This window comes from Mustelus asterias, chromosome 30 (genome assembly GCF_964213995.1).
Source record: "Mustelus asterias chromosome 30, sMusAst1.hap1.1, whole genome shotgun sequence".
Classification (NCBI taxonomy): domain Eukaryota; kingdom Metazoa; phylum Chordata; class Chondrichthyes; order Carcharhiniformes; family Triakidae; genus Mustelus; species Mustelus asterias.
In genome coordinates, this window is record NC_135830.1 from 18,393,725 (window position 1) to 18,420,063 (window position 26,339).

The following is a 26,339-nucleotide window of genomic DNA, read 5'->3' on the forward strand; positions in this document are numbered from 1 at the left end:
AGCGAGAGAGAGTTGGAGGGAGAGAGAGATGGAGAGAGAGATGGAGAGAGAGAGGATTAGAGAGGGAGAGATGAGAGGATGTGTGTGAAGTGGCTGCTTGTTACTCCGTGCTGTAACAGCTCGATGGGGGAAGGTGTGTATTGAACATGGACAGTTTTTGTCAGGCAGTGTGGGACTGTGTGAATGTTGGAATCAACAAGCTCACCTTTGGTCGTGGGACCAGATTCACTGTGGAACCCAGTAAGTGCAACATCCTGAAAGAATCCAGTGCTGAAACCCCATTGAAAAGATTACCCTGAGTTATATAGCCAAGATTACACAGCTTCTGTCCAATTCTACATCCCCCAGCGCTGGCAATGGTGCACTGGGGAAAGAGGGAGCCTCAGAGTTCTTGTAAAGGGATCAGTTAGTGTGGGGCTTCTGGAGCGAACAGCAAGCTGGTATTCGGAGGTGGCACCAAGCTACTTGTCCATCCTGGTAAGATCTTCCCGCAAGATGCTGCCTATAATAAGCATGGAAAAGGTCTTGTAAACCAGCCCTGGCCACTTCTCGGTGGACACTAAGGAGGTCTAGATCAAGTGGAGCTCATTCATAGCTCAATAAGTTGTACTGATGGGTGAGAAGGATTGAATGGAGATTGATTTCAGGGAGATACACTGTCCGGCACTTGCTAAAGAATTGATCTGGTAATGTAGTTAATCTGAAATGAGATGGGCACTCCATGTTGTGGGTGTCCTTCACCGAGACACCTGATGCAAAGAGTTTCTGTGCTGGCGTGTACTGCTGTGTGAATAACTATGGTAAAGTCACCTTTGGATCTGGTACCAAACTCGTGGTACGACCGAGTAAGTGTGGTTAATTTTGATATGATTTATTATTGTCACATGGAGTCATAGAGGTTTACAGCATGGAAACAGGCCCTTCGGCCCAACTTGTCCATGCCACCCTTTTTTTTAACAACTAAGCCAGTCCCAATTGCCCGCGTTTGGCCCATATCCCTCCATACCCATCCTATCCATGTAACTGTCTAAATGCTTTTTAAAAGACAAAATTGTACCCCCCTCTACTACTACCTCTGGAAGCTCGTTCCAGACACTCACCACCCTCTGTGTGAAAAAATTGCCCCTCTGGATGCTTTTGTATCTTTCCCCTCTCACCTTAAACCTATGCCCTTTGGTTTTAGTCTCTCCTACCTTTGCGAAAAGATGTTGAAAATACTTTTGGTCTCGTAAAATTGTCCCTTAGTGTCCAAAGTGCAGGTTAGGTGGATTGGCCATGTTAAATTGCCCCTTAGTGTCCAAAGATGTGCAGGTTAGGTGAATTGGCCATGCTAAATTGTCCCTTTGTATCCAGGGAATGGGAGTTACCATGGATGTCTGAAGCCTCATGGCTTTCTGCCTGTCTGTTGGAACAGTTTAATATGTTTAAACACTGACACCTCTTGCACCATCAGTGCGGTTTATAAATTCCCAAACACTGATCCCAAAACTAAACAGGACAGAGCAGAGAGTGTGAAATGTGACTGTTGACAGTGTGGATTGTCTAAACTCCTGGATAAGAAGCTCGCTTCCATTTTCAAACCTTTCCCCTGTTTCTGTAGCATCTCGGGCTCTCCCCTGACCCTATCTGTGTGTGTGTGTCTCTGTCTCTCTGTGTGTGCCTCTCTCTCTGTCTCTCTCTCTCTCTGTGTCTTTCGCTCTCTGTGTGTCTTTCTCTCTCTCTGTGTCTTTCTCTCTCTCTGTGTCTTTCTCTCTGTGTCTTTCTCTCTCTCTGTGTCTTTCTCTCTCTCTGTGTCTTTCTCTCTCTCTGTGTCTGTCTTTCTCTCTGTGTGTCTTTCTCTCTGTGTGTCTTTCTCTCTGTGTGTCTTTCTCTCTGTGTGTCTTTCTGTGTGTCTTTCTCTCTCTGTGTGTCTTTCTCTCTGTGTCTTTCTCTCTCTCTGTGTGTCTTTCTCTCTCTCTGTGTCTTTCTGTCTCTCTGTGTCTTTCTGTCTCTCTGTGTCTTTCTCTCTCTCTGTGTCTTTCTCTCTCTCTGTGTCTTTCTCTCTCTCTGTGTCTTTCTCTCTGTGTGTCTTTCTCTCTCTCTCTGTCTTTCTCTCTCTCTCTGTCTTTCTCTCTCTCTCTGTCTTTCTCTCTCTGTATATATCTCTCTCTCTCTGTGTGTCTCTCTCTCTCTCTTTCTCTGTCCCTGTGTCTGTCTGTCTGTCTGTCTCTCTCCATCTCTGATTGTCCCCAGAGATTGAGTTGTGTCAGTAATGTCGACATCTCCAGTGCCTCAGCCACGTGTAGCAGATAATACACAAAATGGAGAAGGAGAGGGGTGGGGTGGGGGTTGGGGGGGGGGGGGGGGGGGCGCATTGAAGCTCTGAAGCCTCATGGCTTTCTGTCTGTCTTTGTTTGAACATTTTAAAACACTGGAACACACCTAACCTGCACATCTTTGGACACTAAGGGACAATTTAGCATGGCCAATCCACCTAACCTGCACATCTTTGGACACGAAGGGGCAATTTAGCATGGCCAATCCACCTAATCTACACATCTTTGGCGTGAAAGGTTTTTGTCAGAGAGTGTAGGGCTGTGTGCAGGATGGAGCTTACAAGCTCATCTTTGGAACTGGCACCCAACTAAATGTGGACCCCAGTAAGTGTTGGATTTGATTTATTATTGTCAAGTATATTAGCAGACGGTGAAAAGTATTGTTTCTTACGCGCTATACCGACAAAGCATACCGTTCATAGAGAAGGAAATGAGAAGGTGCAGAATGTCACAGTCATAGCTAGGGTGTAGAGAAAGATCAACTTAATGCGAGGTCGGTCCGTTCAAAAGTCTGACGGCAGCAGGGAAGAAGCTGTCCTTGAGTCGGTTGGTACGTGACCTCAGACTTTTGTATCTTTTTCCCCGACGGAAGGAGGTGGAAGAGTGGGTTTCTGTATGGGGGGGGGAGGGGGCCGATGCTGTGTGAATGTTGGAGGAAGTTTCGGGAAGCTGGTATTTGCGGCTGGCGCAAGGTTAGTGGTGGCACCCAGTAAGTGTTTGGGATCTCGGTGTTGCTGTCCCAGGGTCGAACATGTTTCTGATTAGATTTGATTTGATTTATTATTGGCACATGTATTGGGATACAGTGAATAGTATTGTTTCTTGCGAGCTATACAGGAAAAGCATACTGTTCATAGAGTACACAGATTTGATTTATTATTGTCACGTGTATTGGGATACAGTGAAGAGTATTGTTTCTTGCGAGCTATACAGACAAAGCATACTGTTCATAGAGTACATAGATTTGATTTATTATTGTTACGTGTATTGGGATACAGTGAATAGTATTGTTTCTTGTGAGCTATACAGGCAAAGCATACTGTTCATAGAGTACATAGATTTGATTTATTATTGGCACATGTTTTGGGATACAGTGAAAAGTATTGTTTCTTGCGCGGTTCACAGACAAAACAGACCATTCATCGAGAAGGAAAGGAGAGGGTGCAGAATGTAGTGTATAAGACGTGACCTTCATACCTGAGAGGCTCCTTTAACCCTACTCCTCCATGCCGATCCATGTTCTGAATCTGAAGTAGTCCCATTTGCTCTGCGTTTGGCTCCCCCTCCCACTCAACCTTTCCCCATCCACGTGTATTTGTCCAAATGCCAGCGCGCGGTGAGTACCGTGACAGCCCGGAGGTTCTTGCGAACGTTGGGAACCGTAAGCACACATTTGGGAGTGTCGCCAAGCTCCTCGTGAGACCCAGTGAGTGTCACGTCTCACTAGAACACTGTGGCCAATCTGACCAAAGGTCTGTCCCCAAGTCATCGAGGTTACAGTCGCTTTAACTGGCGGGTTTTTAAAGCATAATTCCGGCTGGGGTAAGTATTCACTGCGGATAATCTGAAGAGCGGTTTGTGCCAAGGGGCGCGACACTGTGTGGATGCTGGAGTTACTAACAGACTTATCTTTGGAAAGGGAACAAGGTTAACAGTGGAGCCAAGTAGGTATTCATTAATATCTGTAAACGTTGGATTTGATTTATTATTGTCACATGTATTGGGATACAGGGAAAAGTATTGTTCCTTGCGCGTTAAACAGACAAAGCATACCATTCATAGAGAAGGAAAGGACAGGGTGCAGAATGTAGTGTCACGGTCATAGCTAGGGTGTAGAGAAAGATCAACTTAATGCGAGGTAGGTCCATTCAAAAGTCTGATGGCAGCAGGGAAGAAGCTGTTCTTGAGTCGGTTGGTACTTGACTTCAGACTTTTGTATCTTTTTCCCGACGGAAGAAGGTGGAAGAGAGTGTGTCCGGGGTGCGTGGGGTCCTTGATTCTGCTGGCTGCTTTTCCGTGGCAGGGGTAAGTGTAGACAGTGTCAATGGATGGGAGGCTGGTCTGTGTAATGGGACTGGGCTACATTGGCAACCATTTGTCGTCTGCCTACAGATCTTTGGACACTAAGAGGCAATTTAGCATGGCCAATCCACCGAAGATACACACCTTTGGACACTAAGGGGCAATTTAGAATGGTCAATTCACCTAACCGGCACATCTTTAGCCAGAAGCGTTTGCTAGCAAGTGTAGGGCTGTGTGAATACTGCGAACGTCAAACTGGTTTTTGGAAGTGGAACCACATTCATAGAGAACATAGAACATAGAACAGTACAGCACAGAACAGGCCCTTCGGCCCACGATGTTGTGCCGAGCTTTATCTGAAACCAAGATCAAGCTATCCCACTCCCTATCATCCTGGTGTGCTCCATGTGCCTATCCAATAGCCGCTTAAATGTTCCTAAAGTGTCTGACTCCACTATCACTGCAGGCAGTCCATTCCACACCCCAACCACTCTCTGCGTAAAGAACCTACCTCTGATATCCTTCCTGTATCTCCCACCACGAACCCTATAGTTATGCCCCCTTGTAATAGCTCCATCCACCCGAGGAAATAGTCTTTGAACGTTCACTCTATCTATCCCCTTCATCATTTTATACACCTCTATTAAGTCTCCCCTCAGCCTCCTCCACTCCAGAGAGAACAGCCCCAGCTCCCTCAACCTTTCCTCATAAGACCTACCCTCCAAACCAGGCAGCATCCTGGTAAATCCCCTCTGCACTCTTTCCAGCGTTTCCACGTCCTTCTTATAGTGAGGTGACCAGAACTGCACACAATATTCCAAATGTGGTCTCACCAAGGTCCTGTACAGTTGCAGCATAACCCCACGGCTCTTAAACTCCAACCCCCTGTTAATAAAAGCTAACACACTATAGGCCTTCTTCACAGCTCTATCCACTTGGGGTTTCACAGTGATTCACAGTAAATGTTGTATTTCTGACAGAGTAATATTACAAATCTAAGGGGCAATTTAACATGGCCAATCCCCCAAACCTTCATATCTTTTTCATCCCACTGTCCAAAGTTGTGCGGGTTCGGTGGGTTGGCCATGTTAAAACAATTTGTCCCTTAGCGTCAGGGGGTTTAGCAGGGTAAATGCGTGGAGTTACGGGGATGGGGCCTGGGTGGGATTGTGGTCAGTGCAGACTGGATGGGCCGAATGGCCTCCTCCTACACTGTAGGGATTCTACGATTCTATGTAAAGTCTGATGGCAGCAGGGAAGAAGCTGTAAAGGGCTGTCATCAAATAATCGAGGTTGTAGTCGCTTTAACTGGCCGGGTTTTTAAGCATAATTCTGGCTGGGGTAAATATTCACTGTGGATAATCTGAAGAGAGGTTTGTGCCAAGGGGTGCGACACTGTGTGGATGGTGGAGGTACCGGCAAACTTACCTTTGGAAAGGGGACAAGGTTAACAGTGGAGCCAAGTAGGTATTCATTCATATCTGTAAACATTGTATTTGATTTATTATTGTCATATGTACTGGGATACAGTGAAAAGTATTGATTCTTGCACGCTATACAGACAATTCATACTGTTCATAGAGAAGGAAAGGAGAGGGTGCAGAATGTAGTGTCACAGTCATAGCTAAGTTTTGATTTGATTTATTATTGGCACATGTATTGGATGTGCTAAACAGCCCCTTAAAACAAGACAGAGCAGAACGTGTGAAATGTGACTGTTGTCAGTGTGGATTGTTTAAACTCCTGGATAAGAAGCTCTCTTCCATTTTCAAACCTTTCCCCTGTTTCTGTAGCATCTCGGGCTCTCTCCTGGCCCTATCTATGTGACTCTCTCTCGGGGTGGGTGTCTCTCTCTCGGGGTGTGTGTGTGTCTCTCTCTCTCTCTCTGTCTGTCTCTCTCTGTGTGTGTCTCCTTCTCTCTCTCGGTGCCTCTTTCTCTCTCTGTCTGTCTCTCTCTCTCTCTGTCTGTCTCTCCTCTCTGTCATTCTCTCTCTTTCTCTCTCTGTCTCTCTCTCTCTGTCTCTCTCTCTCTGTCTCTCTCTCTCTGTCTCTCTCTGTCTCTCTCTCTGTCTCTCTCTCTGTCTCTCTCTCTGTCTCTCCTCTCTGTCTCTCTCTCTCGCTGTCTCTCTCTCTCTGTCTCTCTCTGTCTCTCTCTCTCTGTTTCTCTCTCTCCCGATCTGTGACTGTCCCCAAAGATTGAATTGTGTCAGTAATGTTGAGGTCTCCAAAGCTTCAGCCACATGTGGCAGATAATACACAGAATGGAGAGATGGGTCGGGCGAATGCGGGGGGGGGGGCGGTCACTGCATTAAAACTCTGAAGCCTCATGGTTTTCTGCCTGTCTTTGCTTCAACAGTTTAATATTTTAAAACATTGAAAAACACACCTAACCTAAACATCTTTGGACACTAAGGAGCAATTTAGCATGGCCAATCCCCCTAACCTGCACATCTTTGGACACTAAGGGACAATTTACCATGGCCAATCCCCCTAACCTGCACATCCTTGGACACTAAGGGGCAATTTAGCATGGCCAATCCACCTAACCTGCACATCTTTGGACACTAAGGGGCAATTTAGCATGGCCAATCCCCCACCTAACCTGCACATCTTTGGACACTAAGGGGCAATTTAGCATGGCCAATCCACCTAACCTGCACATCTTTGGACACTAAGGGGCAATTTAGCATGGCCAATCCACCTAACCTGCACATCTTTGGACACTAAGGGGCAATTTAGCATGGCCAATCCACCTAACCTGCACATCTTTGGACACTAAGGGGCAATTTAGCATGGCCAATCCACCTAATCTGCACTTCTTTGGACACTAAGGGGCAATTTACCATGACCAATCCACCTAACATGCACATCTTTAGCCAGGAGGTTTTTGCTAGCCAGCGTAGGGCTGTGTGAATACTGGGAGCTTCAAACTGGTTTTTGGAAGTGGAACCATGCTCACGGTGATACCCAGTAAGTGTTGTATTTCTGTCAGAATATTAAAAATCTAAGGGGCAATTTACCATGGCCAATCCACCTAACCCGTACATCTTTTTTCTTCCCACAGTCCAAAGTTGTGCGGGTTAAGTGGATTGGCCAGGGTAAAACAAGTTGCCCCTTAGCATCGGGGAGTTTGCAGGGCAAATGTGTGGGGTTACGGGGATGGAGCCTGGGTGGGATTGTGGTCGGTGCAGACTCGATGGGTCGAATGGCCTCCTTCTGCACTGTAGTGATTCTACAATTCTATGAAAAGTCTGATGGCAGCAGGGAAGAAGCTGTAAAGGGCTGTCTCCAAATAATCAAGGTTGTAGTCACTTTAACTGGCCGGGTTTTCAGCATAATTCCGGCTGGGGTAAGTATTCACTGCGGATAATCTGAAGAGAGGTTTGTGCCACGGGGCGTGACACTGTGTGGATGGTGGCGTTACCGGCAAACTTATCTTTGGAAAGGGAACAAGGTTAACAGTGGAGCCAAGTAGGTATTCATTAATATCGATAAACATTGTATTTGATTTATTATTGTCACATGTACCTGGATACAGTGAAAAGAATTGTTTCTTGCGCACTAAACAGACAAAGCATGCTGTTCATAGGGAAGGAAAGGGGGTGCAGAATGAAGTGTTACAGTCAGTTTTTTGATTTGATTTATTATTGCTGCATGTATTAGTATACAGTGAAAAGTATTGTTTCTTGTACACTATACAGACAAAAACATACTGTACATAGGGAAGGAAAGCAGAGAGTGCAGAATGTAGTGTTACAGTCATAGCTAGGGTTCAGGGAAAGGTCAACATAATGCAAGGTAGGTCCATTCAAAATGGACCTTCAAACTGGTCAGCACGGTGGCACAGTGGTTAGCACTGCTGCCTCACAGCTCCAGGGATCCAGGTTCAATTCCGACCTCGGATCACTGTCTGTGCGGAGTCAGCACATTCTCCCCGTGTCTGCGTGGGTTTCCTCCGGGTGCCCCGGTTTCCTCCCACAGTCCAAAGTTGTGCGGGTTAGATGGACTGGCCATGCTGAAACAAATTGCCCCATAGTGTCAGAGGGGTTAGCGGGCTAAATATGTGCGGTTATGGAGATAGGGTCTGGGTGGGACTGTGGTTGATGCAGACTCAATGGACCAAATAGCCTCGTTCTACACTGTAGTGATTCTATGATTCTATGTAAAGTCTGATGGCAGCAGGGAAGAAGCTGTAAAGGGCTGTCACCAAATAATCGAGGTTGTAGTCGCTTTAACTGGCCGGGTTTTCAGCATAATTCCGGCTGGGATAAGTATTCACTGCGGATCATCTGAAGAGAGGTTTGTGCCAAGGGGCGCGACACTGTGTGAATACTGGAGCTGCTGACAAATTTATCTTTGGAAAGGGAACAAGGTTAACAGTGGAGCCAAGTAGGTATTCATTCATATCTGTAAACGTTGTATTTGATTTATTATTGTCACATGTACTGGGATACAGGGAAAAGTATTTTTTCTTGCGGGCTATACAGACAATTCATAGAGAAGGAAAGGAGAGGGTGCAGAATGTAGTCTGACAGTCAATTTTTTGATTGGATTTATTTTTGCCGCATGGAGTGAAAAGATTTTTTTCTTGTGCGCTAAACAGACAAAAACATACTGTACATAGAGAAGGAAAGGAGAGGGTGCAGAATGTAGTGTTACAGTCATAGCTGAGGTGTAGAGAAAGATCAGCTTAATGCGAGGTAGGTCCATTCAAAAGTCTGATGGCAGCAGGGAAGAAGCTGTTCTTGAGTTGGTTGGTACGTGACCACAGACCTTTGTTCCTTTTTCCTGACGGGAAAATGTGGAAGAGGGTGCGAGGGGTCATTAATTATGCTGGCTGCTTTGCCAAGGCAGCGGGAAATGCAGATGGAGTCAATGGATGGGAGGCTGGTTTGTGTGATGGACTGGGCTTTGTTCACAACCCTTTGTATTTGCCCATACATCTTTGGTATTTAGCATGGCCAATCCACCTAACCTGCACATCATTGGACGCTAATGGCCAATTTCACGTATCTAATCCCCCGAACATGCACATCTTTGGACAGTAAGGGGGCAATTTAGCATGGCCAATCCAACCTAACCAGCACATCCTTAGCCAGGAGGTTTTTGCTAGCCAGTGTCGGCCTGTGTGAATACTGGGAACCACAAGCTGGTTTTTGGAAGTGGAACCACATTCACGGTGATACCCAGTAAGTGTTGTATTTCGGTCAGAATAACATTCTAAATCTGAGGGGGTATTTAGCATGGCCAATCCACCTAACCTGCACATCATTGGACACAAAGGGACAATTGAGCATGGCCAATTCACCTAACATGCACATCCTTGGACAGTAAGGGGCAATTTAGCATCTGTCCATATATTTACTTCTGTCTCTCTGTCTCTCTGTCTCCATCTGTGACTGTACCCGGAGATTGAATTGTGTCAGTAATGTCTCCGTCTCCAATGCTTCAGCCACATGTAGCAGACAAAACACAGAGAGTGAGGGGGATGGGGAGGCATTGAAGCTCTGAAGCCTGATGGTTTTCTGCCTGTCTTTGTTTGAACATTATAAACACCAAAACACATCTAACCCACAAATCTTTGGACACTAAGGGGCAATTTAGCTTGGCCAATCCACCTGACCTGCAATCTTTGGACACTAAGGGACAATTTACCATGGCCAATCCACCTAACCTGCACATCTTTGGATACTAAGGGACAATTTACCATGGCCAACCCACCTAACCTGCACATCTTTTTCCTCCCACACTCCAAGTTTGTGCAGGTTAGGTGGATTGGCCATGCTAAAACAAGTTGCCGCTTAGCGTCAGGGGGGTCAGCAGGGTAAATTAACAGGGTTACAGGGATGGGGCCTGGGTGGGATTGTGGTCGGTGCAGACTCGATGGGCCGATTGGCCTTCTTCTGCACTGTAGTGATTCTATGATTCTATGTAAAGTCTGATGGCAGCAGATAAGAAGCTGTAAAGGGTGTCACCAAATAATCGAGGTTGTAGTCACTTTAACTGGCCGGGTTTTCAGCATAATTCCGGCCGGGGTAAGTATTCACTGCGGGTAATCTGAAGAGAGGTTTGTGCCAAGGGGCGCGACACTGTGTGGATGGTGGAGGTACCAGCAAACTTATCTTTGGAAAGGGAACAAGGTTAACAGTGGAGCCAAGTAGGTATTCATTAATATCTGTAAACATTGTATTTGATTTATTATTGTCACATGTATTGGGATACAGGGAAAAGTATTGTTTCTTGCGCGCTATACAGACAATTCAGACTGTTCATAGAGAAGGAAAGGAGGGGGTGCAGAATGAAGTGTTACAGTCAGTTTTTTGATTGGATTTATTATTGCTGCATGTATTAGTATACAATGAAAAGTATTTTTTCTTGTACACTATACAGACAAAAACATATCGTACATAGAGAAGGAAAGGAGAGAGTGCAGAATGTAGTGTTACAGTCATAGCTAGGGTGTAGAGAAAGATCAACTTAATGCGAGGTCTGTCCATTCGAAAGTCTGATGGCAGCAGGGAAGAAGCTGTTCTTGAGTCGGTTGGTACGTGACCACAGACTTTTGTTCCTTTTTCCCGACGGGAAAATGGGGAAGGGCGAATGTCCGATGTGCGTGGGGTCCTTCACTATGCTGGCTGCTTTGCCGAGGCAGCGGGAAATGTAGATGGAGTCAATGGATGGGAGGCTGGTTTGTGTGATGGACTGGGCTTCATTCACAACCCTTTGTATGTGCCCATACATCTTTGGTATTTAGCATGGCCAATCCAACTAACCTGCACATCATTGGACACTAATGGCCAATTTAGCGTGGCTAATCCCCCTAACCTGCACATCTTTGGACAGTAAGGGGGCAATTTAGCATGGCCAATCCACCTAACCTGCACACCTTTGGACACTAAGGGGCAATTTAGCATGGCCAATCCACCTAACCTGCACATCTTTGGACACTAAGGGGCAATTTAGTCTCTCTCTATATATTTGTCGATATATTTACTCTGTCTCTCTGTCTCTCTCTCCATCTGTGACTGTACCCAGAGATTGAATTGTGTCAGTAATGTCTCCGTCTCCAATGCTTCCGCTACATGTCGCAGACAAAACACAGAATGGAGAGCGAGGGGGACGGGGAGGCATTGAAGCTCTGAAGCCTGATGGTTTTCTGTTATAAACACCAAAACACATCGAAACACACATCTTTGGACACTAAGGGACAATTTACCATGGCCAACCCACCCAAGCTGCACATCTTTTTCCTCCCACACTCCAAGGTTGCGCAGGTTAGGTGGATTGACCATGCTAAAACAACTTGCCGCTTAGCATTAGAGGGGTTAGCAGGGTCGATTAACAGGGTTACGGGGATGGGTCTGGGTGTGATTGTGGACGGTATAGACTCGATGGGCCGACTGGCCTCCTTCTGCACTGTAGGGATTCTATGATTCTATGAGAAGTCTGATGGCAGCAGGGAAGAAGCTGTAAAGTGGTGTCACCAAAGAATCGAGGTTGTATTCGGCTGGGGTAAGTATTCACTGTGGATAATCTGAAGAGAGGTTTGTGCCAAGGGGCGCGACACTGTGTGGATGCTGGATTTACTGACAAACTTACCTTTGGAAAGGGGACAAGGTTAACAGTGGAGCCAAGTAGGTATTCATCAATATCTGTAAACGTTGTATTTGATTTAGTATTGTCACATGTACTGGGATACAGGGAAAAGTATTGTTTCTTGCGTGCTATACAGACAAAGCATACCGTTCATAGAATACGCAAGGGAGAAGTAAAGGAGAGGGTGCAGAATGTAGTCTGAGAGTCAATTTTTTGATTTGATTTATTATTGCCGCATGTATTAGTGCGCAGTGAAAAGTATTGGTTCTTGCACGCGATACAGAGAAAAAACATACTGTACATAGGGAAGCAAAGGAGAGAGTGCAGAATATAGTGTTACAGTCATAGTGAGGGTGTAGAGAAAGATCAACTTAATGCGAGATAGGTCCATTCAGAAGTCTGATGGCAGCAGGGAAGAAACTGTTCTTGAGTCGGTTGGTACGTGTCCTCAGAATTTGGAATCCTTTTCCCAACGGAAAAAGGTGGAAGAGAGAATGTCCGGGGTGTGTGGGATCCTTGGTTCTGCTGGCTGCTTTTCTGAGGTGGGGGAAGTGTAGACAGAGTCAATGGATGTGAGGCTGGTTTGTGTGATGGACTGGGCTTCATTCCCGACACTTTGTAGTTTGCCTACACATCTTTGGACACGAAGGGACAATATAGTATGGGCAATCCACCAAACCTACAGACCTTTGGACACTAAGGGACAATTTAGCATGGCCAATCCCCCGAACCTCCACATCTTTAGCCAGGAGGTTTTTGCTACCAGTGTAGGGTTGTGTGAATACTGAGAACTACAAGCTGGTTTTTGGAAGTGGAACCACACTCGCGGTGATGCCCAGTAAGTGTTGTATTTCTGACAGAATAATATTACAATCTAAGGGGCAATTTAGCATGGTCAATCCAACCTAACCTGCACATCCTTAGCCAGGAGGTTTTTGCTAGCCAGTGTAGGGTTGTGTGAATACTGGGAACTACAAGCTGGTTTTTGGAAGTGGAACCACGCTCACGGTGATGCCCAGTAAGTGTTGCATTTCTGTCAGAATAACATTATAAATCTAAGGGGGTATTTACCATGGCCAATCCACCTGACCTGCATGTCTCTGGACACTAAGGGACAATTTAGCATGGCCAATCCACCTGACCTACATGCCTTTGGACACTAAGGGACAATTTAGCATGGCCAATCCACCTAACCTACACATCTTTGGACACTAAGGGGCATCTTAGCATGGCCAATCCACCTAACCTGCATATCGTTGGACACTAAGGGACAATTTAGTATCTCTCTATATGTTTGTCTGTATATTTACTCTGTCTCTCTGTCTCTCTCTCTCCATCTGTGACTGTACCCAGAGATTGAATTGTGTCAGTAATGTCTACGTCTCCAATCCTTCAGCCACATGTAGCAGACAAAACACAGAATGGAGAGTGAGGGGGAGGGAGTGACATTGAAGCTCTGAAGCCTGATGGTTTTCTGCCTGTCTTTGTTTGAACATTATAAACACCAAAACACATCTAACCTGCACATCTTTGGACACTAAAGGGACAATTTAGCATGGCCAATCCACCTAACCTGCACACCTTTGGACACTGAGGGGTAATTTAGCATGGCCCAGCCACGAAACCTACAGATTTTTGGACACTAATGGACAGTTGTGCATGGCTAATCCCCCTAACTTGCACATCTTTGGACACTAAGGGACAACTTACCATGGCCAACCCACCTAACCTGCACATCTTTTTCCTCCCACACTCCAAGTTTGTGCGGGTTAGGTGGATTGACCATGCTAAAACAAGTTGCCACTTAGCATCAGGGGGGTTAGCAGGGTAAGTGTGTGGGGTTACGGGGATGGAGTCTGGGTGTGATCGTGGGCGGTGCTGACTTGATGGGCCGAATGGCCTCCTTCTGCACTGTAGGGATTCTACGATTCTATGTAAAGTCTGATGGCAGCAGGGAAGAAGCTGTAAAGGGCTGTCACCAAATAATCAAGGTTGTAGTCGCTTTAACTGGCCGGGTTTTCAGCATAATTCCAGCTGGGGTAAGTATTCACTGCGGATAATCTGAAGAGAGGTTTGTGCCAAGGGGCGCGACACTGTGTGGATGGTGGAGGTACCAGCAAACTTATCTTTGGAAAGGGAACAAGGTTAACAGTGGAGCCAAGTAGGTATTCATTCATATCTGTAAACATTGTATTTGATTCATTATTGTCACATGTATTGGGATACAGGGAAAAGTATTGTTTCTTGCGCGCTATACAGACAATTCATACTGTTCATAGAGAAGGAAAGGAGGGGGTGCAGAATAAAGTGTTACAGTCAGTTTTTTGATTGGATTTATTATTGCTGCATGTATTAGTATACAGTGAAAAGTATTTTTTTTTGTACACTATACAGACAAAAACATACTGTACTTAGGGAAGGATAGGAGAGAGTGCAGAATGTAGTGTTACAGTCATAGCTAGGGTTCAGAGAAAGATCAGCTTAATGCGAGGTCGGTCCATTCGAAAGTCTGATGGCAGCAGGGAAGAAGCTGTTCTTGAGTTGGTTGGTACGTGACCGCAGCCTTTTGTTACTTTTCCCGATGGGAAAATGTGGAAGGGCGGATGTCCGGGGTGCGAGGGGTCCTTAATTATGCTGGCTGCTTTGCCGAGGCAGCGGGAAGTGTAGACAGAGTCAATGGATGGGAGGCTGGTTTGTGTGATGGACTGGGATACGTTCACAACCCTTTGTATGTGCCCATACATCTTTGGACACTAAAGGGGCAATTTAGCACGGCCAATCCACCTAACCTGCACATCATTGGACACGAAGGGGCAATTGAGCATGGCCAATCCACCTATCATGCACGTCTTTGGACAGTAAGGGGCAATTTAGCATCTGTCTATATATTTACTTCTGTCTCTCTGTCTCTCTCTCTCCATCTGTGACTACCCAGAGATTGAATTGTTTCAGTCATGTCTCCGTCTCCAATGCTTAAGCCACATGTAGCAGACAAAACACAGAGAGTGAGGGGGAGGGGGAGGAATTGAAGCTCTGAAGCCTGATGGTTTTCTGCCTGTCTTTGTTTGAACATTATAAACACCAAAACACATCTAACCCACAAATCCTTGGACACCAAGGGGCAATTTAGCATGGCCAATCCACCCAACCTGCAACCTTTGGACACAAAGGGACAGTTTAGCATGGCCAATCCACCTAATCTGCACATCTTTGGTCACTAAGGGGCAATTTAGCATGGCCAATCCACCCAACCTGCAACCTTTGGTCAGTAACGGGCAATTTACCATGGCCAACCCAACTAACCTGCATATCTTTGGGCACTAATGGACAATTTCGCATGGCTAATCCCCCTAACCTGCACATCTTTGGACACTAAGGGACAATTTACCATGGCCAATCCACCCAACTGCAACCTTTGGACACTAAGGGGCAATTTAGCATGGCCAATCCACCTAATTTGCACATCTTTGGACACGAAGGGGCAATTTAGCATGGTCAATCCAACTAACCTGTATATCTTTGGGCACTAATGGACAATTTTGCATGGCTAATCCCCCTAACATGCACATCTTTGGACACTAAGGGACAATTTACCATGGCCAACCCACCTAACCTGCACATCGTTTTCCTCCCACACTCCAAGGTTGTGCGGGTTAGGTGGATTGACCATGCTAAAACAAGTTGCCGCTTAGCATCGGGGGGGTTAACAGGATAAATGCGTGGGGTTGCGGGGATGGGGTCTGGGTGGGATTGTGGTCGGTGCAGACTCGATGGGCCGACTGGCCTCCTTCTGCACTGTAGGGATTCTATGATTCTATGAGAAGTCTGATGGCAGCAGGGAAGAAGCTGTAAAGTGGTGTCACCAAAGAATCGAGGTTGTAATCGGCTGGGGTAAGTATTCACTGTGGATAATCTGAAGAGAGGTTTGTGCCAAGGGGCGCGACACTGTGTGGATGCTGGAGTTACTGACAAACTTACCTTTGGAAAGGGAACAAGATTAACAGTGGAGCCAAGTAGGTATTCATTCATATCTGTAAACGTTGTATTTGATTTGGTATTGCCACATGTACTGGGATACAGGGAAATGTATTGTTTCTTGCGCACTATACAGACAAAGCATACCGTTCATAGAGTGCACAAGGGACAGGGAAAGGAGAGGGTGCAGAATGTAGTCTGAGAGTCAATTTTTTGATTTGATTTATTATTGCCGCATGTATTAGTGCGCAGTGAAAAGTATTGGTTCTTGCACGCTATACAGAGAAAAACACACTGTACATAGGGAAGCAAAGGAGAGAGTGCAGAATATAGTGTTACAGTCATAGTGAGGGTGTAGAGAAAGATCAGCTTAATGCGAGATAGGTCCATTCAAAAGTCTGATGACAGCAGGGAAGAAACTGTTCTTGAGTCGGTTGGTTGTCGGTTGGTACGTGTTCTCAGAATTTGGAATCTTTTTCCCGACGGAAAAAGGTGGAAGAGATTGTGTCCGGGGTGCGTGGGATCCTTGATTCTGCTGGCTGCTTTTCCGAGGCGGGGGAAGTGTAGATAGAGTCAATGGATGTGAGGCTGGTTTGTGTGATGGACTGGGCTTCGCTCCCGACCCTTTGTAGTTTGCCTACACATCTTTGGACACGAAGGGACAATATAGTCTGGGCAATCCACCAAACCTACAGACCTTTGGACACTAAGGGGCAATTTAGCATGGCCAATCCACCAAACCTAAAGATCGTTGGACAATAAGGGACAATTTATCAAGACAAATCGCCCTAACCTCCACATCTTTAGCCAGTAGGTTTTTGCTAGCCAGTGTAGGGTTGTGTGAATGTTGGGAACTCCAAGCTGGTTTTTGGAAGTGGAACCACGCTCACAGTGATGCCCAGTAAGTGTCGTATTTCTGACAGAATAACATTACAATCTAAGGGGCAATTTAGCATGGCCAATCCACCTAACCTGCACATCTTTAGCCAGGAAGTTTTTTCTAGCCAGTGTAGGGGCTGTGTGAATTCTGGGAACTATAAGCTGGTTTTTGGAAGTGGAACCACGCTCACGGTGATGCCCAGTAAGTGTTGCATTTCTGTCAGAATAACATTATAAATCTAAGGGGGTATTTACCATGGCCAATCCACCTAACCTGCACATCTTTGGACACTAAGGGGCAATTTAGTATCTCTCTATATATTTGTCTATATATTTACTCTGTCTCTCTGTTTCTCTCTCCATCTGTGACTGTACCCAGAGATTGAATTGTGTCAGTAATGTCTCCGTCTCCAATCCTTCCGCCACATGTCGCAGAGAAAACACAGAGAGTGAGGGGGAGGGGGAGGCATTGAAGCTCTGAAGCCTGATGGTTTTCTGCCTGTCTTTGTTTGAACATTATAAACACCAAAACACATCTAACCCGCAAATCTTTGGACACCAAGGGGCAATTTACCATGGCCAATCCACCAAATCTGCACATCTTTTTCCTCCCACACTCCAAGGTTGTGCGGGTTAGGTGGATTGACCATGCTAAAACAACTTGCCGCTTAGCATCGGGGGGTTAACAGGGTAAATGCGTGGGGTTGCGGGGTAGGGTCTGGGTGGGATTGTGGTCGGTGCAGACTCGATGGGCCGACTGGCCTCCTTCTGCACTGCAGGGATTCTATGATTCTATGAGAAGTCTGATGACAGCAGGGAAGAAGCTGTAAAGTGGTGTCACCAAAGAATCGAGGTTGGAATCGGCTGGGGTAAGTATTCACTGTGGATAATCTGAAGAGAGGTTTGTGCCAAGGGGCGCGACACTGTGTGGATGCTGGAGTTACTGACAAACTTACCTTTGGAAAGGGAACAAGGTTAACAGTGGAGCCAAGTAGGTATTCATTAATATCTGTAAACATTGTATTTGATTTATTATTGTCACATGTACTGGGATAATACAGTACATGTATTATCAATGACAAAGCATACCGTTCATAGAATACACAAGGGAGAGGGAAAGGAGAGGGTGCAGAATGTAGTCTGAGAGTCAATTTTTTGATTTGATTTATTATTGCCGCATGTATTAGTGCGCAGTGAAAAGTATTGGTTCTTGGGCGCTATACAGAGAAAAAACATAATGTAGATAGGGAAGCAAAGGAGAGAGTGCAGAATATAGTGTTACAGTCATAGTGAGGGTGTGGAGAAAGATCAACTTAATGCGAGATAGGTCCATTCAAAAGTCTGACGGCAGCAGGGAAGATACTGTTCTTGAGTCGGTTGGTACGTGTTCTCAGAATTTGGAATCCTTTTCCTGATGGAAAAAGGTGGAAAAGAGTGTGTCCGGGGTGCGTGGGATCCTTGATTCTGCTGGCTGCTTTTCTGAGGTGGGGGAAGTGTTGACAGAGTCAATGGATGTGAGGCTGGTTTGTGTGATGGACTGGGCTTCATTCCCGACACTTTGTAGTTTGCCTGCACATCTTTGGACACGAAGGGACAACATAGTATGGGACACAGGGAGCGGGACACAGAGAGAGAGAGAGACAGACAGACAGAGAGAGAGACAGACAGAGAGAGAGACAGAGAGAGAGAGAGAGAGAGAGAGACAATCTCTTTCCCTCTCTCTCTGTCTCTTCCTGTCTCTGTCTCTTTCTCTCTCTCTCTCTCTTTTTCTCTCTCTCTGTGTCTCTCTCTGTTTCTCTCTCTCTCTGTCTCTCGCTCTCTCTGTGTGTCTGTGTGTGTCTCTCTCTCTCTCTCTGTCCTTCTCTCTCTGTTTCTCTTTCTCTCTCTCTCTGTCTCTCTGTCTCTCTCTGCCTCTCTCTCTCTGTCACTCTCTCTCTGTCTCTCTCTGTCTCTCTCTCTCTGTCTCTCTCTCTCTCTCTGTCGCTCTCTTTGTCGCTCTCTCTCTGTCTCTCTGTCTCTCTCTCTCTCTTTTTCTCTCTCCCTCTGTTTCTTTTTCTCTCACTGTCTCGTTTTCTCTCTCTGTCTCTCTCTCTGTCTCTTTCTCTCTCTCTCTCTGTCTCTCTTTCCCTCTCTCTGTCTCTCTGTCTCTCTCTCTCCCTGTCACTTTCTCTCTCTGTCTCTGTCTCTCTGTCTCTCTCTCTCTCTGTCGCTCTCTCGCCATCTGTGACTGTACCCAGAGATTGAATTGTGTCAGTAATGTCTCCGTCTCCAATGCTTCAGCCACATGTAGCAGACAATTCACAAAATTGGGAGATGGGATTGGGGGGCGGGGGGGGAGGTGGTTTGTTGGAGGGGCATTGAAGCTCTGAAGCCTCATGGCTTTCTCCCTGTCTTTGAACATTTTAAAACACTGGAACACACCTAACCTGCACATCTTTAGACACTAAGGGGCAATTTAGCATGGCCAATCCACCTAACCTGCACATCTTTGGACACTATGGGGCAATTTAGCATGGCCAATCCACCTAACCTGCACATCTTTGGACACTAAGGGACAATTTAGCACGGCCAATCCACCTAACCTGCACATCTTTGGACACTAAGGCATAATTGTGTAGCTTGAATGTGAGCAAGAGGTTTCTTTATGGAAGTGTTACTGATCTAACTCTGGAATCCAGTGAGTGATCCAATTTCTCAGAATAATATCACAGGGCTGATTAGAAATAAATGTAAGAACATAAGAACTAGGATCAGGAGTAGGCCATCTGGCCCCTCGAGCCTGCTCCGCCATTCAATAAGATCATGGCTGATCTTTTCGTGGACTCAGCTCCACTTACCCTCCCGCTCACTATAACCCTTAATTCCTTTAATGTTCAAAAATCTATCTATCCTTGCCTTAAAAACATTCAATGAGGGAGCCTCAACTGCTTCACTGGGCAGGGAATTCCACAGATTCACAACCCTTTGTGTGAAGAAGTTCCTCCTCAACTCAGTCCTAAATCTGCTTCCCCTTATTTTGAGGCCATGCCCCCGAGTTCTAGTTTCACCTGCCAGTGGAAACAACTTCCCTTCTATCTTATCTATTCCCTTCATAATCTTAGATGTTTCTATAAGATCTCCCCTCATTCTTCTGAATTCCAATGAGTATAGTCCCAGTCTACTCAGTCTCTTCTCATAAGTCAACCTTCTCAACTCCGGAATCAACCTTGTGAATCTCCTCTGCACCCCCTCCAGTGCCAGTATATCCTTTCTCAAGTAAGGAGACCAAAACTGTCCACAGTACTCCAGGTGTGGCCTCACCAGCACCTTATACAGCTGCAACATAACCTCGCTGTTTTTAAACTCCATCTCTCCAGCAATAAAGGACAAAGTTCCATTTGCCTTCTTAATTACCTGCTGCACCTGCAAACCAACTCCTTGAGATCCCTGCACAAGGACACCCAGGTCCCTCTGCACAGCAGCATGCTGCAATTTTTTGCCATTTAAATAATAGTCCATTTTGCTGTTATTCTTACCAAAATGGATGACCTCACATTTACCAACATTGTACTCCATCTGCCAGACCCTCGCCACTCACTTAGACAAGTATAGGGCTGTCATGAGTAATCCAGAAAAGATAACAGAATTGGAATTCTTGGCTGCATCATCATTTATTGAGAATCAGTTAAATGCTGATAATGGCGGCACTTTGGGACCCAGCAGGGTTCAGAGTTCTTGTACAGCGAGAAGTTACTGTGTGGATGCTTCGGGGTACAGGAAAATGGTATTCGGCGATGGTACAAAGCTCACAGTTAATCCCGGTAAGAACTCATTTCCAGCTCCTGAGAATCATTCACACCGACAAGTTTACAGGCGATTTGGTGGTAGCAGACAGTGAAGATGGTTATCTAGGATTGCAACGGGATCTTGATCAATTGGGCCAGTGGGCTGATGAATGGCAGATAGAGTTTAATTTAGATAAATGAGAGATGATACATTTTGGTAGATCCAACCAAGGCAGGACTTACTCAGTTAATGTTAGGGTGTTGGGGAGAGTTACAGAACAAGGAGATATAGGGGTACAGGTTCATAGCTCATTGAAAGTGGAGTCACAGGTGGACAGAGTGGTGAAGAAGGCATTTGGTATGCTTGGTTCATTGGTCAGAACATTGAATACAGGAGTTGGGACGTCTTGTTGATGTTGTACAAGACATTGGCAAGGCCACACTTGGAATACTGTGTACAGTTCTGGTCACCCTATTATAGAAAGGATATTATTAAACTTGAGAGAGTGCAGAAAAGATTTACCAGGATGATACCGGGACTTGATGGTTTGAGTTATAAGGAGAGGCTGGATAGACTGGGACTTTTTTCTCTGGAGCATAGGAGGCTGAGGGGTGATCTTATAGAGGTCTATAAAATAATGAGGGGCACGGATCAGTTAGATAGTCAATATATTTTCCCAAAGGTAGGGGAGTCTAAAACTAGAGGGCATAGGTTTAAGGTGAGAGGGGAGAGATACAATCGTGTCCAGAGGGGCAGTTTTTTCACAGTAAGAGTTTTAACAACACCAGGTTAAAGTCCAACAGGTTTATTTGGTAGCAAATACCATTAGCTTTCGGAGCGCTGCTCCTTCATCAGATGGAGTGGAAATGTGCTCTCAAACAGGGCACAGAGACACAAAATCAAGTTACAGAATACTGATTAGAATGCGAATTCCTGCAGCCAACCAATTTTTTCACACAGAGGGTGGTGAGTGTCTGGAACAAGCTGCCAGAGGTAGTAGTAGAGGGGGGTACAATTTTGTCTTTTAAAAAGGCATTTAGACAGTTACATGGGTACAATGGGTATAGAGGGATATAGGCCAAATGCGGGCAATTGGGACTAGCTTAGTGTTTAGGGCACACGGAGTTGGGGGTAGTGTGTTAAAGTGGATTGGGGACTGGCTATCCGACAGGAAGCAAAGAGTCGGAATAAATGGGTGTTTTTCCGGTTGGAGGAAGGTAACTAGTGGCGTGCCGCAGGGATCGGTACTCGGGCCGCAACTACTTACCATTTATATAGATGATCTGGAGGAGGGGACGGAGTGTAGGGTAACGAAGTTTGCAGACGACACAAAGATAAGTGGAAAAGTGAATCGTGTGGAGGACGGAGAAGATCTGCAGAGAGATTTGGACAGGCTGAGTGAGTGGGCGAGGATATGGCAAATGGAGTATAACGTTGATAAATGCGAGGTTATACACTTTGGAGGAAATAATAACAAGTGGGATTACTATCTCAATGGAAACAAATTAAAACATGCTACCGTGCAAAGGGACCTGGGGGTCCTTGTGCATGAGACGCAAAAGCCCAGTCTGCAGGTACAACAGGTGATCAAGAAGGCAAATGGGATGTTGGCCTATATCGCGAGGGGGATAGAATATAAAAGCAGGGATGTCTTGATGCATCTGTACAGGGCATTGGTGAGGCCGCAGCTGGAATACTGTGTGCAGTATTGGTCCCCTTATATGAGGAAGGATATATTGGCATTGGAGGGAGTGCAGAGAAGGTTCACCAGGTTGATACCGGAGATGAGGGGTTTGGATTATGAGGAGAGGCTGAGGAGATTGGGTTTGTACTCGTTGGAGTTTAGAAGGATGAGGGGGGATCTTATGGAGACTTATAAGATAATGCGGGGGCTGGATAGGGTGGAGGCGGAGAGATTCTTTCCACTTAGTAAGGAAGTTAAAACTAGAGGACACAGCCTCAAAATAAAGGGGGGTCGGTTTAAGACAGAGTTGAGGAGGAACTTCTTCTCCCAGAGGGTGGTGAATCTCTGGAATTCTCTGCCCACTGAGGTGGTGGAGGCTACCTCGCTGAATATGTTTAAAGCGCGGATGGATGGATTCCTGATCGGTAAGGGTATTAAGGGTTATGGGGATCAGGCGGGTAAGTGGTACTGATCCACGTCAGATCAGCCATGATCTTATTGAATGGCGGGGCAGGCTCGAGGGGCTAGATGGCCTACTCCTGCTCCTATTTCTTATGTTCTTATAAAAGAAAAGGGGTAGCATGGACAAGTTGGGCCAAAGGGCCTGTTTCCATGCTGTAAACCTCTATGACTCTGATTTAGGGGCAACTGTCTCGACATAATGTTGCCAAGCGCATATTAAGCTTTTGGGGATGAAATCTCATACAATAAGTCTCATTTTGATCATTAAGGATGATAATGGACTCGAGGATACTTTATTAGTAAGTACCATCAGGGCCTCGATGAGATGGGCAGAATGGCCTATTTCTTGCGCCGCAGAGTCGAACCCCGTTGGACATCACGGCTAACCGAGACAGTTTCTGAGTCTGAAATAGACGGCGGGGGGGGGGTGAAAACAGAATTCTAAATATGTAATGGGGGGGTAATTCCCTCTGAAACTAAGCCCATCAGTGATGCCAGCTCTGGGAAGTGGCAGAGGTTTTAGTATCAGTGCATCGGGCTGTGCCAACCCTCGGCGACAAGCTGGTTTTTGGATCGGGGACCCGGTTCCACGTCCTCCCAAGTAAGGAAACCAGCTTCCCAAACGAGGTGCGTAAGGGAATTCTCCGCCCCGGAGTGGGGAAGCACGGATCGGATTCTCTGCGGTGTGGGTCCGATTGAAGGAGGGGGGGCGGTTTTCCCGACCCGTCCGCTACGGGAATCGGAGCAGGGAGAGGGGTGCGCACGGAGCAGGCAAAGGTCTTTTGACCTCGGGTGGGATTTTCTGGTCTTAGCGGGTTGGAAAATGCCGCCCAAAAGTTCCGCGTAATTCCGAGACTGTCACTGTGAAGTGGTTATCCGCAAGTGAGTCGCTTCGGGGGAAAATGTGAGCGTGCATTCTCAGTCGGGGAGGTGAATCATCACTGAGTAAATATTCTTAGTTGAAGGCGATGTTATTATAGAACAAATGGTGTGCTGGCCTTTATCAATCGAGGGATTGAGTTTAGGAGTCCGGGGATAATGATGCAGCTATATAAGACCCTCGTCAGACCCCACTTGGAGTACTGTGCTCAGTTCTGGTCGCCTCATTACAGGAAGGATGTGGAAAAGATTGAAAGGGTGCAGAGGAGATTTACAAGGATGTTGCCTGGATTGAGTGGCATGCCTTATGAGGATAGGCTGAGGGAGCTCGGTCTTTTCTCCTTGGAGAGACGAAGGATGAGAGGCGACCTAATGGAGGTGTATAAGATGTTGAGAGGCATAGATCGGGTGGACTCTCAGAGGCTTTTTCCCAGGGTGGAAATGGCTGCTACGAGAGGACACAGGTTTAAGGTGCTGGGGGGTAGGTACAGGGGAGATGTTAGGGGTAAGTTTTTCACACAGAGGGTGGTGGGCGAGTGGAATCGGCTGCCGTCAGTGGTGGTGGAGGCGAACTCAATAGGGTCTTTTAAGAGACTCCTGGATAAGCACATGGAGCATAAAAGGATGGAGGGTTATAGGTAGGTCTCGAAAGTAGGGATATGTTCGGCACAACTTGTGGGGCCGAAGGGCCTGTTTGTGCTGTAGTTTTTCTATGTTCTAAAGAAAATTACAGCACAGGAACAGGCCCTTCGGCCCTCCAAGCCTGCACCGACCATCCTGCCCCCATCTGAACTAAAAACCCCTACCCTTCCGGGGACCATATCCCTCTATTCCCATCCTATTCATGTATTTGTCCAGACGCCCCTTAGCAGTCACTATCGTATCCACTTCCACCACCTCCCCCGGCAGAGAGTTCCAGGCACCCACCACCCTCTGTGTAAAACAACTTGCCTCGTACATCTCCTTTAAACCTTGCCCCTCGCCTTAAACCTGTGCCCCCGAGTAATTGACTCTTCCACCCTGGGAAAAAGCTTCTGACTATCCACTCAGTCCATGCCTCTCATAATCTTGTAGAATTCTATCAGGTCGCCCCTCAACCTCCGTCGCTCCAGTGAGAACAAACCAAGTTTCTCCAACCTCTCCTCATAGCTAATGCCCTCCATACCAGGCAATGTCCTGGTAAATCTTTTCTGTACCCTCTCCAAAGCCTCCTCCTGGTAGTGTGGTGACCATGGCAAGATGTTAACTCAGCTAATGTTCTGCGGGACCCGTGTTCGAATCCCGCAGATGGTGCAATTTGAATTCAATAAAAATAACCGTAGAAACCCTACAGTGCAGAAGGAGGCCATTCGGCCCATCGAGTCTGCACCGACCACAGCCCCACCCAGGCTCCATCCCCGTAAACCCACACATTTACCCTGCTAATCCCCCTGACACTAGGGTCAATTTATATACAGCCGGGTCCCTCACAGCGCCAGGGATGGTTCGATTCCCGGGCGGCACGGTAGCACAGTGGTTAGCACTGCTGCTTCACAGCTCCAGGGTCCCGGGTTCGATTCCCGGCTCGGGTCACTGTCTGCGTGGAGTCTGCACGTTCTCCTCGTGTCTGCGTGGGTTTCCCTCCGGGTGCTCCGGTTTCCTCCCACAGTCCAAAGATGTGCGGGTTAGGTTGATTGGCCAGGTTAAAAAATTGCCCCTTAGAGTCCTGGGATGCGTAGGTTAGAGGGATTAGCGGGTAAAATATGTGGGGGTAGGGCCTGGGTGGGATTGTGGTCGGTGCAGACTCGATGGGCCGAATGGCCTCCTTCTGCACTGTAGGGTTTCTATGATGATTTCTATGATTCCTGGCTTGGGTCACAGTCTGTGTGGAGTTTGCACATTCTCTCCGTGTCTGAGTGGGTTTCCTCCGGGTGCTCCCACAGTCTGAAAGATGTGCATTGATCTAAACAGACGCCGGAGTGTGGCGACTCGGGGAATTTTACAGTAACCGCATTGCAGTGTTAATGTCAGCCTTACCTGTGATTAATAAGTGAACTTACTTACTCCCGGAGTTATTAAACCGTCCTTTATCTCTGCTTCTTTGTCTCCCCGCAGAGCGAAATTCTTTGGAGCCATCCATATATGTCATCGCGCCGAGGGAGAGTGATTCCAAAGCATCGCCCGTGTGTCTGGCGACCGATTACTTCCCCAACAATGTCAGTATGTCCGTGTCGGCCGGCGGGCCGGCCTACAATCGGTCCCATGAGGACGCCTTACTGTCCCTCGCTGACAGGGCTTACAGCCTGGTGGGCTTCCTCAGCTCCTCGCAATCCACGCAGGACGGACTGTTTAGCTGCACGGCTGGGCACCATTCCAAGACACTGTCCCGAGCTGGTAGGTTCCTCCGCTTTCGTACACTCGGCACATTCCAATCACACATCATTGATCTGGGATTGCTGCAATTCCCCATATCTGTCTCATTCCAGGTCAAATCGAGCCACCTTGCATTCCGGTCAAGGAAGACGAGGAGGGAGGTGAGTACCTTGTGTGTGAGTACCTTGTGTGTACCTTGTGCGTGAGTACCTTGTGCGTGAGTACCTTGTGTGTGTGTGTGTGTGAGTACCTTATGTGTGAGTACCTTGTGCGTGAGTACCTTGTGCGTGAGTACCTTGTGCGTGAGTACCTTGTGCGTGAGTACCTTGTGTGTGAGTACCTTGTGTGTGTGTGTGAGTACCTTGTGTGTGTGTGTGAGTACCTTGTGTGTGAGTACCTTGTGTGTGAGT

At 46.8% G+C, this 26,339-nt stretch overlaps 1 protein-coding gene across 1 annotated transcript in view; it reads left to right on the forward strand.

Annotated features, from left to right (window-relative positions):
* Positions 1 to 721: 721 nt before the first annotated feature.
* LOC144480930 (M1-specific T cell receptor alpha chain-like) overlaps positions 722 to 26,339 on the forward strand; it is a 42,958-nt gene continuing 17,340 nt past the window's right edge. The window contains exons 1-3 of the mRNA XM_078200554.1: positions 722 to 845; positions 25,672 to 25,950; positions 26,043 to 26,090. Of these exons, the coding sequence (XP_078056680.1) occupies positions 722 to 845; positions 25,672 to 25,950; positions 26,043 to 26,090 (451 nt within the window). The remainder of the gene's footprint in view (positions 846 to 25,671; positions 25,951 to 26,042; positions 26,091 to 26,339) is intronic.